At 56.5% G+C, this 12,335-nt stretch overlaps 1 protein-coding gene across 3 annotated transcripts in view; it reads left to right on the forward strand.

The window, feature by feature from the left end:
* usp54a (ubiquitin specific peptidase 54a) overlaps positions 1-11,846 on the forward strand; it is a 51,808-nt gene extending 39,962 nt beyond the window's left edge. For all 3 annotated transcript variants that reach the window (XM_084710008.1, XM_084710009.1, XM_084710010.1), the window contains exons 12-22: positions 187-363; positions 790-1,456; positions 1,595-1,722; positions 2,164-2,325; positions 3,579-3,698; positions 5,185-5,407; positions 6,046-6,995; positions 7,159-7,280; positions 7,456-7,596; positions 8,350-8,647; positions 9,096-11,846. In XM_084710008.1, coding sequence (XP_084566134.1) covers positions 187-363; positions 790-1,456; positions 1,595-1,722; positions 2,164-2,325; positions 3,579-3,698; positions 5,185-5,407; positions 6,046-6,995; positions 7,159-7,280; positions 7,456-7,596; positions 8,350-8,647; positions 9,096-9,733 — 3,626 coding nt within the window. In that variant the 3' untranslated portion in view covers positions 9,734-11,846. The remainder of the gene's footprint in view (positions 1-186; positions 364-789; positions 1,457-1,594; positions 1,723-2,163; positions 2,326-3,578; positions 3,699-5,184; positions 5,408-6,045; positions 6,996-7,158; positions 7,281-7,455; positions 7,597-8,349; positions 8,648-9,095) is intronic.
* Positions 11,847-12,335: the final 489 nt, after the last annotated feature.

Here is a 12,335-nt window from a genome sequence, read left to right on the forward strand (position 1 = left end):
CATGGGATTAAAAGGCCGTCAGAAACACTTCACACTTAACTGCTTTTATCCACATAGGATTAGGCTCCAGCCATCCGGTCATGTTTGTCATGGAATATGCCATCCTGTCTTGCATGTTGTGACCATGTGGTGCGGTCAGTGATCATGTCGTCATTCCCCCCCCCCCCCATGCTTCTCACCGCTAAGGCCAAGTGACGGACAGTGAGCCAGTGCAGCGCCACTCTCTGAGGAAGAGCGGGCCAGGGGACAGGAAGGGCGGGGCCGGGGACAGGAGGCGGAGCTCGAGCCGCCCGCGGCGCTCTGAGGAGAAGAGCCGCGGCTCCCGGGGCGACGAGGCCTCGTCGACAGGTTACCACAGCGAGGGTACGCTCACACGGGCTCCACCAATCACAGCGGCCGGGGGCGGGGGGGGGGAGGGTCTTGGCACCAATGGCAAGCAAGTCTTCTGTATGATTCCAGCTGTTGTGAAGGCTGTATCCTCTAGTTGCCATAGCAGTGCAAGGTGCTTTTTATAGTTAGCTTAATGCCACAAGTATTTGTGTGTGTGTGTGTGTGTGGGGGGGACATTTTGTGACAAGGACGTGATGACGCGTATTTCTTCGCCTCTGGTCCAGGATCAGAACAGCCAGGCTTTGACATCGCACATCCATCCTCCTGGGTTTACCCCCCGCCTCTCTCATCAAGCTGCATCGTCACCTTCCTAACGTCTTTATCTCCCCCGCCCACTCTGTCCACCTCCCTCCCTCTCCTCCGTCCGTCTCTCACTCCTCTCCCCCTCTCGCCCTCCAGGCGAGACTCTGAAGGAGCAGCAGGCGCCGCGCGCCCTCCCCAAAGCCTCCTCCAGCCGCCTCCGGGACCTGAGGGAGACCATGAGCAACATCATCCACAGCCGGCCCCTCTCCTCCTCCTCCTCCTCCGGCTCGGGCTCCACCCAGCCTCCCCAGGCGGGCGGCCCCGCCGCCGCTGCCGCCGCCGCCAACCCAGGCGCCTCCCCGCCCTCGGCCGCCGCCAAGACCCACGACTGGGAGGCGGACAGCACCAGCAGCGAGTCCAAGTCCAGCTCGTCCGGGGGCCGCTACCGGCCGGCCTGGAGGCCCCGGAGGGAGGCCCTCAACATCGACAGCATCTTCACCCGGGAGCGGCGCCGGCAGGTGGGCTACAGCCCGCTGGGGGCCTCCCTCCCCGAGGACTGCGGCGCCCCCGCCGAGGGCCCCACCGGGTCGGCCACCGGCCTGGAGAAGAAGGCCCCCCTGATGAGCATGGCGTCGTCCTGGACCCTGCCCGCCCCCCGGGGGCGGGGCCGGGGGGGAGGGGCAGGGGGAGGTGGGGAGCAGCAGCCCCCCAGGCTGATCCAGAGGATGGAGAGCGGCTATGAGAGCAGCGAGAGGAACAGCAACAGTCCCGTCAGCCTGGACATGCCGCTGGGGGAGGGCTCCAACGCCGGCGCCCAGCACAGGTGATCTCACACACACACACACACACATACATGTTTCTGCATATTTACACAGACATTTGTAGGGGGCAGTGAGTAGGGGCACCTGGTTTGCGTGCACCTCCCGTGACCCCCCTCCCCCTCGTTGGTGTCCTGGTTCAGGGACCCTGGGATGAAGAAGCCGTCCGGAGCAGGGCCGTCATGGCGGACGGTGCCCAAGTCCAAAAGCAGCTCTGCTCTTCTCCAGGACGTCAAGGCCTCCCGCAGGGGCAACAGCCACACCAGCCTAGGTAGGTCAGACTGTTGGTGTGTGTGTGTGTGTGTGTGTGTGTGTATAGCATAGTGTGGACCACAATGTGTTAGGCCTGAATCCTTTGATTTATTCCTATCCCGTTAGGGGATCCTTTCTTTGTCAAAGTCATGTTTGAATAGCGTTTGAATGTGAGTGGGTGGTGTCTGTGTGTGTGTATCTGTGCGTACTCATTCCCCATATCACAGTCTGTCAGTCTATGTGCATAACGTAGTTACACCAAGGGCTTTGAGGCTTGAGCAGTTTGCTTATGTTAATCCCCCCCCCACCCATCTGGGGACTGCCGGCTGTATGATGAAACCCACCAGTCAAACCTCATCACCACCACGGCCGCACCCGAGAGAGATCAAACAGTCAACGGACCCTTATGTTGACATTTAACGTGTTCCTCTCTCTCCGTGTGTGTGTGTGTGTGTTGCAGCGGGTGAGGGCCGCAGCGAGCTGGACGAGCTGCAGGAGGAGGTGGCTCGCAGGGCGCGGGAGCAGGAGGTCCAGAGGAGGAAGGAGAAGGAGAGGGAGGCGGCCATGGGCTTCAACCCCAGACCCAGCAAGTTCATGGACCTGGACGAGCTGCAGAGCCAGGGTAAGACCCAGGCCTCATCCCCTGCCCCCAGGCCTCATCCCCTGCCCCCAGGCCTCATCCCCTGCCCCCAGACCTCATCCCCTGCCCCCAGACCTCATCCCCTGCCCCCAGGCCTCATCCCCTGCCCCCAGGCCTCATCCCCAGACCTCATCCCCTGCCCCCAGGCCTCATCCCCTGCCCCCGGACCTCATCCCTTGCCCCGGACCTCATCCCCTGCCCCCAGGCCTCATCCCCTGCCCCCAGACCTCATCCCCTGCCCCCAGACCTCATCCCCTGCCCCCAGACCTCATCCCCTGCCCCCGGACCTCATCCCCTGCCCCCGGACCTCATCCCCTGCCCCCGGACCTCATCCCCTGCCCCCAGGCCTCATCCCCTGCCCCCAGACCTCATCCCCTGCCCCCAGGCCTCATCCCCTGCCTCAGGCCTCATCTATCCCAAGCCTCTAGCAGTTTGAAGCGGTCCACAGATCCCATGTAGACCTCCCAGTAGTTACCAAACCCCAACGCGAAGCCGATACGTCTACCAACACCAGCATGTAACCTACCCCCATTCTTTACCCTTAACTTACCAAGGCCCATCAAGCCCAGTGGGCTTTAGCATTACCAACCCAGAACAGTCCGGCACAATCTACCAGGGAGATGTACCATACAGTGGGAGTGTGTTTGTGGGAAGCAGGCCGGCCCCAGGGCCGGGGTGTGGGTCACCCGGGTGTTTAGGCTGCAGCTGTTCCCCAGCGCCCCGCGTGGGCCCACCTAATGGGGCCCCCGCCGCAGCGGCCGCTGAAAGGAGCATTGTCCCCCCCACACAATAGGAAGCTTCCTCATTCACTGGCTCCACACGGGCCGGCGGACAGACTGGGCCAGCGTGAAAGAGAGTGGGTGGGGGCGGCTGGTCACAGCATCAGTTGATGAGAGGATGGGATAAAGCCTGGGTGTGTATGCATGTGTGCGTGTGTGTGTGTGTGTGTGTGGGGGGGGTGTTTATACAGTAGCTCCAGTACAGGGTGTGTGCTGTAGCAGTAGCCGGCTGTACCGTTTTGGTAAAGTTGCTCGCTAAAGGCCTGCGAGGCAAGTCATTAGTCTTGGAGAGGGCTCGATGAAAATGACGTGATGATCTGTAAATGCCGCTGGTTTCCGGGAGCTCATGTGGCGCATTTCAAAAGAGCTTTTGCTTTGTGTGTCTGCGCTTCTGTGTGTGTGCATTTGTGCTCATGCTTCATGCCTGCGTGTGTGGCGTGTGTGTGTGTGGCGTAGGCAAAGGGGACAGCTTGGAGCGGTGTGTGTCGGACGCTGAGCTGCTGCTGGACCAGTCGGTGCGTCTGGAGCAGGCGGGAGAGGTGGCCGCCGCGCTCTCTGTGGTGAACGAAGCCGTGTGTAAGTAGCCCCCCTGCCCCCCCCTCCCCCTCCCCTCAACTCCACCACCACTCTGCCTGCCGCCAGCTAGCGCACGCACGCGGCGCTAACGCTTAGCGTCACCCTTGTGTGTCTGTGGATGTCGTGTGTTAGTCCTGCTGTTCCACACACGTGCGCATGCCATACACAGGCCAGGTGGTGGTGGCGGCGGGCGTGGGCTTCTTCAAACTCCTGACCAGGTCGACACTGACGTCAGGGTTTACTTCCGTTACAGCCACCCCACTGTTCTGGCTCCAATTACCATTTGTATTTATTTGAGGGTAAACGGAACCGTGGTAACCGCAAACACAAAAGCTCCAGGAGTTACTGGTGAGACCGATTACAGAGAGTCTGTAAACATTAGCCCGGACTGTTCCGTCCTGTGCACACCCACCTGGCTCTGACACTGGCACCAGGCCTGGGGTGTTTACCCCGTCACCATGGTTACCAGGCCACCAGGGCAGAGTGGGAGTGGTCAGGGAGGACGCTATGACAACAGGAGCTGGGAAGACTCTCCAAAGACCTTATTTATGACTGCGTGGGCTCTGTTATGTCAACATGGCCCAAGTGTGTCTCAGTGGTGTGTGTGTGTGTGTGGGTGTCTTTGTTTTTTAAAATCTTTATTAGACTGTGTGTTGATATGACCTTCACGGTTTAATTGTCTGTCCAAGGCGTCTTCCAGTCTGAATGTGAGTGGTGTGTGTTGACACCTCAGAGTTGTTCTTGGAGGAATGCTCACTCACACCATCTCTTTCTCTCTTACACACACACACACACACACACACACTAACACAGTGTTTCCCTTGTCAGGCACTCCAGTAAACCCTGTCTCACAAACCCCCCTTCCTTGATCCTGCCTTTTAAGATCTACAGCTAGTCAAATTGAACATGACAAATAACATTGGAACTTTTGAAAGATTCAGCTTGCGCTTCACGCCCAGAATTGGACTCAAACAGCACGTCAGAAATGTATTCAGAAGATCTTAGACATTAATTGCACCAAGGCAAGAGCTCAGCTTTAGAACTTTTATTTGCGTTTGTCTGGCTTGACATTATCCATTTAATTAATTTATTTCATATTTAAAATCCATGATTTTTTGCCTCTAAAACCAAATATATTGTCACTGTGGATCTTAATTTGTCTAAGGCCTGTATTCATCTCTGTGTAACACACACACACACACACACACATCCATGATACTTACCCAGTGTTGGCTTGTTTGTACCCCTCCCTCTCCCCCTCACCACCTTCCATCACTCCAACAGTCTAATCTATGATTTACATTTGGAGCAAAGTGTGTTTTTATCGCATGCCTCCCCCATAACTCAGCTCTTTATGTTCTGCATTTTCTTTTCCTTTGTTTTCTCTTATCTGCTCTGCCCCCTCCTTTTCTTTTTTGGGGGCTTTTCTTTCCCCCCCCACCCCCCCCCCCCCCCCTTTTTCCTTAATTTCTTTGTGCGACTGTAGCTAAACTCAGGCTTCCCATGCATGAGGGCGATGGGGCTAACACTCATAGCAGGACCGTGGCTGAGGCCCGACTGCAAAAGTGCATGAGGAGAGCCCGGGGCCTGCAGCAGCGCATGCAGCAGGAGAGCGCAGCGCTGCAGCCGGAGCGCCGAGCTGCGGCGGCGCGGCGCGCAGAGGAGGAGCAGGAGCCGCCCTGCCCCCCCTGTCCCACGGGAACACCCAGGTACACCTGCACCGGGGGGGCGCCCTCCCGCCCCCTCTCCCCTCTCCCCCCCCCCCCCCACACTGCTCCCCCCAGGGCCCCGGGGGCCTGGATGAGAGCCTCGTTAGCGGACGCTCCTCCTCCCCCCCCCCCCCCCGTCTCCCACTCATCTATGGAGCTCCACTCCTGTGCCCCCCCCCCCACGTTCAGTCGCATCCCCCCGCAGAGCGCGTTGGGCACAAGCTGTGGGGCTTGTCGGGAAAATACCAGGATATGGATGAGGTCCTCTTCACGCTTAGGGCCCAGATGCTGGCCTTCACCAGGTTTTTGGGGGGGGCGTGCTAGAGCGCCTCTCCTATGTGCTGTAGGGGAGCCCCACAGCTTAGTGGTGCTGCTGCTGCGTAGACCGGGGTGGGGGAGCTGGGGCGTGGTGGAAGTCAGTGGGTGAGTGGGTGTCCCAAGGTCCGCTCACACAAGAGGGGGGGGGGGGGCAGAGTCAGAACGACACCCATCTGTTTCTGAGGACTGATAAAGCACACCCTCACGCGCGCACAGGCGCGCTGACACGCACATACACACATGCGCACACGCGCACCCATTTCCGATGTCAACCGCGTGCGAGTCAGCGCGTAACCCGGGCTCCTCTCCTCCTCCTCTAGTAAGCAGCCTGTCGCGGTCCAAATACTGCTGACGGACGCCAAGGAGGAGCCGCCAGCCGACCAGGATGCAGCCCGAGGCCCGCCTTCACCTCTCCATGTCAAGCCCCTCCTTCCCTCAAGCGCATGCTCGCTCCCAGACGCCCAGAGCCACGCCGCCGCCGCCCCCGCCAGCCCTCGTCCTACGGGGTCGCCCGCAGGGGACGGCAGGGACCGGCCAGGCGGCTACGGTCCGGAGGGGAGTGAGCACTGGTCCCAGAGCGCACTCCCCCGAGGGACTCCCCTCCACAGCGTCAACCCCGCGTCCCTCCCCAGCCTGCCTGTGGACGCCTGGGAACACGGCCCCAACGATGTGCCCGACCGCCCGAGGGCCCCCTCTCCCTCCCACTGGCACAGCCCCCCGCCGTCCCAGACGGGCCCCGCCCCGCGCCCCCCCTCCGGGTCCTCCTCCCCTCTTGGCCGTCGCCAAGACGAGAGCGGTGTTCCGAACAGGGAGGTGTCCTACTTCCGGCAGTCCTCCCTGGGCTCCGCCCAGCCGCCGCCCCCATCTCAGAACCAGACCCTCCCTGCCTCTAGCTTCACCTCCAGGCCGGGCCTCCCCCCTCCCGCACCCGTCCGCAACTGGTCATGTTGGAGCCTGGATAGGCCCAGCGACTCCCCTCTCTTCCACACCACCGACCCCCACCACGGCCCCCTGCCTCCCCCCAGCCCGCCGCTACGGACTCCCTCTCCTTCCCTGGTCGACTACAGTCAAGGAGCACCCATACCCGTGGAGCGCTGGGCAGAGAACGTGACCCGGTACTACAACTCCCAGCCTGCCTCTGGCTGCGTGGGGAGCGGATCGCCCAACGAGGAGCTGTCGGAGCTGGATTCCCTGTACCAGGCCAGCTTGCAGGCTCCCAGCATGCCGCGGGCTTCCCGAGGAGTTAGCCCCCAGCCCGGTAGCAAAACACGTAAGTCCCCCCCCCCCAACCCTAACCCAGCTTGGCCTGTGTTCACCAGGGATGTCTGTCTTAGAGTTGGAAAACAGGGTTCATCTATGTCTATTTGAAAAGTTGTGAATGTTGGGACGTTTTGGCAGCTCTTACAGAGATGTGTGTGTGCGTGTGTGTGTAGCTGCCAGGAAGATCCTCTCCGGCCTGGCCGCCCCTGGCCGCTCCAAGACCCCCACAGCTGAGATCGAGAGATACGCCTACAGAACGCCAAGCTACGCCAGCGGCCCCACGCAACAGCCCAAGGTCAGCCCGTGTGCTAGTGTGCCTCTCACCCCGTGTTTCCATCGTGTGTGTGTGTGTGTGTAGGCGTGTGGCTGTGTTAACCCCGTGCGCGTGTGGCTATGTTAACCCTGTGCTCGTGTGGCTGTGTTAACCCTGTGAGCGTGTGGCTGTGTTAACCCCGTGCTCATGTCCGCAGCCCGCGTCCGGAGGGCCCGTCGAGCGCTCGGCGGCGGACGACGAGAGCTACAGCGCGGAGAACCTGCGCCGCATCGCCCGCAGTCTCAGCGGCACCGTCATCGGGGGCCGACCTGAGCACCTTGCCCTGTCCCGCAGCTTTGTGAGTGGGACACGCGCACACACACGCACCACCTCGGGATGAGCACCGGAAAAAAAAAGAAAAACACCCATTCAGCTACCACACACGCAGCGCTTCGTTAACGTGCACAGGCACTCGGTAAACAAAGAGTGACGAACCTGACCGGCCCGCCTGGGAAAGGCTACAGCTGTCAGCGGGGCTCAGCCTGCCTGTACGTGTTTCCTTCCTCAAGCACATCAATACATCAAACCCCCCTACCCCTCCCATCCTTTCACCCGACCGACCTCATCCACAGCGCCACACTGCCATCTGGTGGTCGCTCGGTGCAACTGTTTCCGCCGTGCGGCGCTCCTCCAGCCCCTAGCGGCGCTCCGCACGTTCGCTCAGCAGGAGAATGGCCCGAGGCGAATCTATAAATGTTTTATCAATGATTTAGTTCCTCCATTAAGCCTTTAACCTCGCGTTCGGCTCGAATTTGCCGGCTGAGGAGCGAAGGGCATCGCAGGGCACAGTTGCATTGTATGGGGGGGAGATGGTGAGGTACATTCGTCCTGAGTGCATTATTTTGTTCATCTTTATGTTCCCCTTGGCGTGGAGTTGCTGTTGCAGACTTGTCGGAAGTCGGCCATCCCTTGTCCACCTGTGTTTTAACTCATCTCTCTCCCCTCCTCCTCCTCCCTGACTTTTCCTTCGCGACTGCTTGGTCCTCTCACCCTGCGGTGCTCCACACTCTCTCTCTATCTCTCTCTCTCTATCTCTCTTTCTCACACCAAGGAGCCCCCTGTAACCAGGACACCAAAGCATGTGGATCCCCGAGTCTGCACCTCCTCCTCCTCCGCCCGGCGCCCCAGCACCTCCTCCCTGCACCTCCCCTCCTCCTCCTCCTCCATCGCTCGCTACCCTCCTCCCCCCACCTCCCCCCAGTCCCACCCCTTCCCCCACAACCACCACCAACACCACTATGTCCCCCCCGCCCTAGTGTCAGCACCACCACCACCACCATCATCACAGCACCCCCTTCAGCAGGCGTCGCGGGCCCCCAGCGCAGGGCCGTCCTCTTGGGGACGCTCAGGTAACCATCGCCCACCCACCCCCCCCCCCCTCCTCCTCCATCCCGCTCCTGCACCACCACCACCCACAATAGTCTGAAGGCTTCTGGTTGGTCTGGTAAGACACAGGGAGCATGGGCGGGAGAGAGCCATATACTCACTGTCCCTCTCTCTCTCTCTCTCATGGCTCTCATCGTCTCTGCATGTGGGGTTCAGGGCTCATCAGCAGTAATTCATTGTGTACTGAAGGCGTTATTTTACCTGACACTTAGCCCCATGGGGATTAGTAAAGGGCTAAACTAAATAGCGACAAAGGTTACCTATATTGCCACGGTAACGTCGTAGCAACAACGTGGACAACAGTCACTCCCAGACGTAACGCCCCGTTTAACATGTTGCATCTCAGCCGTGACCCCCCCCCCCCCCCCCCCCGCTGTGTCCTAACACTCCTTCCTCTCTCCTCCTCCGCAGGAGATCCCCAGAAGGCCCAGCAGTTTCTGGCTCTGCTTGACCGGGGTGAAGCTCTCTCCCGTGAAAACAACTACCACAGTGTTGCGCTGAGCTACGGCACTCTGCCCCGGGCACCTCGCAGGGCGGCCCCCTCCGGCTCCTCCTCCTCCCTCCCCCGGCCCAGGGAGGGCCCCGGCCCCGCTGGCCCCTCCGGCGGCCTCTGGAGCCGGCCCGACCCTGGCTACACCACCCTAGCCCACCCACGCCGCTCCGCCTCCAAGCCCGGCACCGCCAACGGGTTGTACAGGCAGCCTGGCAGGCCTAACGGCACCGTGCCCCCCCACCACCACCCGCCCCCCCCGTCCCAACATCCCCGCCGGCTGCCCGGGGAGACCCCGGCCCAGCCCCTCCGCCTGGACGTGCCCCCCGAGGGCGACTGGAGGACCCCTACCTACAGGGTGGCAGCGCCCCCGTCTGTCCGGGAGGCCCACCCTTTCCACCAGCCCGCCCAGAGGTCCGAATGCCCGCCCGGCAGAGCTGGGCGCGCTCTCTACGGCAGCCAGCTCTGCTCCCTGTGCCAACAGCTGCCCAGCGAGCCGTCACGCCACTACTGCCAAGCCTGCGGGGCGTACATGGCACGCTTCCGCCCCGCCAGCTGATTCAGCCGGGCCTGGTCAGCACGCTGTCTGCAACCCCACCCCCACCCCTCCCTCCCGAAACACCCCCTCACCTCCACCCCCCTGTTCGCAGGGTCTGCACAAAGGCCTGAGGTGAAAACACACACACACACACACACATAAGACTCCGCTCTCAAAGATTAGCGCGTAATCTCAGTCGTCACAAACCTCTGATTTTAATGAATGTCTTCATGACTTCAGCACCTGTCGTAGCGTCAGAGCTGAACAAGCAGTTTCCAGTCCTCCGGTTGCACACGGCTAAGATGAGACTGAAGGGTGGAGGCAGCGTTTTGGATCAGGACTAAAGAGTTTTAAAAGAGAGAAAAACTCACAGATGCAAAAAAAAAAACACAAGTAAATCGTGTATACTTTCAAATCGTAACAAGACAGAAATGGTTGTTCTGCAATGTTCCAGCCTCACTCTGTACACTGCTTTGTATGAAGGAAGAGAACTGCCTCTTTGGGGTCCCACTTGGAACTAAGTTTATTTAGTTACTGTACTACTGTATTTATTTTCTAGGGTAAGTAGTCCTTAAATTATCTAACCAATTTAACCTGCTTGACCTGTAAATATAATCTGCAATAGACCTGCTGTCCTTTTATCATTTCTATGAATGAGCTAGTTAGCTTTATTTGGTAACTAACTGCTATCTTGTAGTACAGATCTATGTATCTCTCATTTAGAGAGCCCTGTGCTAAAATACTCTAGAACTTTCTCTATGCTTTATGGCAGCCTTGCAACTGGTTAAGCATGGTCGTCTATGGAAATATACATTAAAAGGGAATCGCTTGACTTGGTGTACAATATTAAGAGAAATATATACAAGTGATCTATCTTTTTTTCTTAGTGCAGTGAATTTACTAAACTGTGTCAAACACGTTTAGTGCACTTCATAAGTGTTCAACATAGTTTTATCTTTTGCAGTTGTAAGTCTATTGACATTTCTCCCATTGTTCTGGGGGATGCTCAATGCTAGCCTATTTTTGTACTTAGAAGATAAACACAAAAAAAAGTTCAGAGGATGGTCATCCTGTCCACCTAGATGGTACATCAGAGGTTTACACACGGACAGGAAGTGATGTCAGCGGACATTCCATAGAGTGGGCATTTTCTATAAGTGTAGAAACTAGTGCATAAGTTTAGAATATTTTACAAAGCACATGCCAAGCTTTCAATGCAACGGGATTTAACTAATCATTTTGGAAACTTGGTCATTGAATTCTAGCTCTATTTGATTATTTCTGGTCTGTTTACAAAGGAGATAGATTATAGGTTCATTTGTGAGATTCTGTTATTTTGGGGGGTTTGGGATGACAGTGTGCATCTGTGCCTCATTTCTGGCTAATATAATGGTTGTAAATAACCATCAAATATTGGATTTCAAATTACAGTGAAGTTTCTTTTGTATTTGGAAACAAAAATGTTTTGCAGCCTTATAAAAAACAGTTTAACTCATTACAATCTGGAATAAATTAAACAGTTTAATGTTTTGCTTAAAATATTTCTGATTTAGTTTTGGGGATATTTGGACATATTTTTCTACACTGTAGACATAACTTAAGGAATATGAGAATGAAGTTGGAAAAAGGAAAGAGCTTAAGGCATCTTAACAACGGCATAGAAACCATATAGTATTTAACTGATACACATCTACTGTGCAATTCACCTGGTATGAGTGTTGCTCCTCTATGCTAAAATAGATAGATTATAAAACTGAAACGTAAAAGAATTGTCATACATGTACTTTACCAAAGAGTGCCACTTTAGTAAGACACAAATATGAAAAGTACAGCTTATTGTAGTCTGTATACGAACATGCAACACTACCCCCTGGTGGATTGCCAGTAGAACAGAAGAATGCATACAATGTCCATAGTCCTTTAAACAGCACTACTGCGACATTTGGACAGTGTAAATGATTGTACAGATTATTGTAGCATTGAAGCTCTCCAATGCTAGGAAATTGGTTTTCACGGTAAAAGAAAGCTGAATTGACTTTTGTTGTTGTTTGTAAATGCTGTGCTAGCAGATGGACCATGTATTTTTGCAATAAAGTTGTTACAAAGTGCTCAAAACAAGAGCAGAATATGAAAATATGTTGTTTTTTTGGTACTGTAGTGCCCGAGTCAAATCAAAAATGTTCTCATTCTTGCATATGTCTAATATTGGGGGGGGGGGGGGGGGGTAGTACTCATACTACCTATAGTAGTATGAGTAGGAGGTAGTCAGATGGCTGAGCGGATAGGAAATCGGGCTATTAATTAGAAGGTTACTGGTTCGATTCCTGGCTGTGCCAAATGACCTTGTGTCCTTGGGCAAGGCACTTCACCCTACTTGCCTCAGGGGAATGTCCCTGTACTTACTGTAAGTCGCTCTGGATAAGAGCGCCTGCTAAATGACTAAATGTAAATATGGAAGTGTCAAGACTGAGCTGTGACTGGTCTGACTTGGTACCCTCTCAGCTCCCAGGTTTAGTAACAGACAGTATAAGGTCCCAATGAAGGGCACTGAAGGTCAAGGTTAAAGGTTAAAATTCTCCTAACAAGTGCTCCGGAAGACAGGTTTTCAAGATTTCGGCCTCCA

The sequence above is a fragment of the Hypomesus nipponensis genome, chromosome 11 (assembly GCF_054491055.1).
Source record: "Hypomesus nipponensis isolate SF chromosome 11, ASM5449105v1, whole genome shotgun sequence".
Taxonomy (NCBI): Eukaryota; Metazoa; Chordata; class Actinopteri; order Osmeriformes; family Osmeridae; genus Hypomesus; species Hypomesus nipponensis.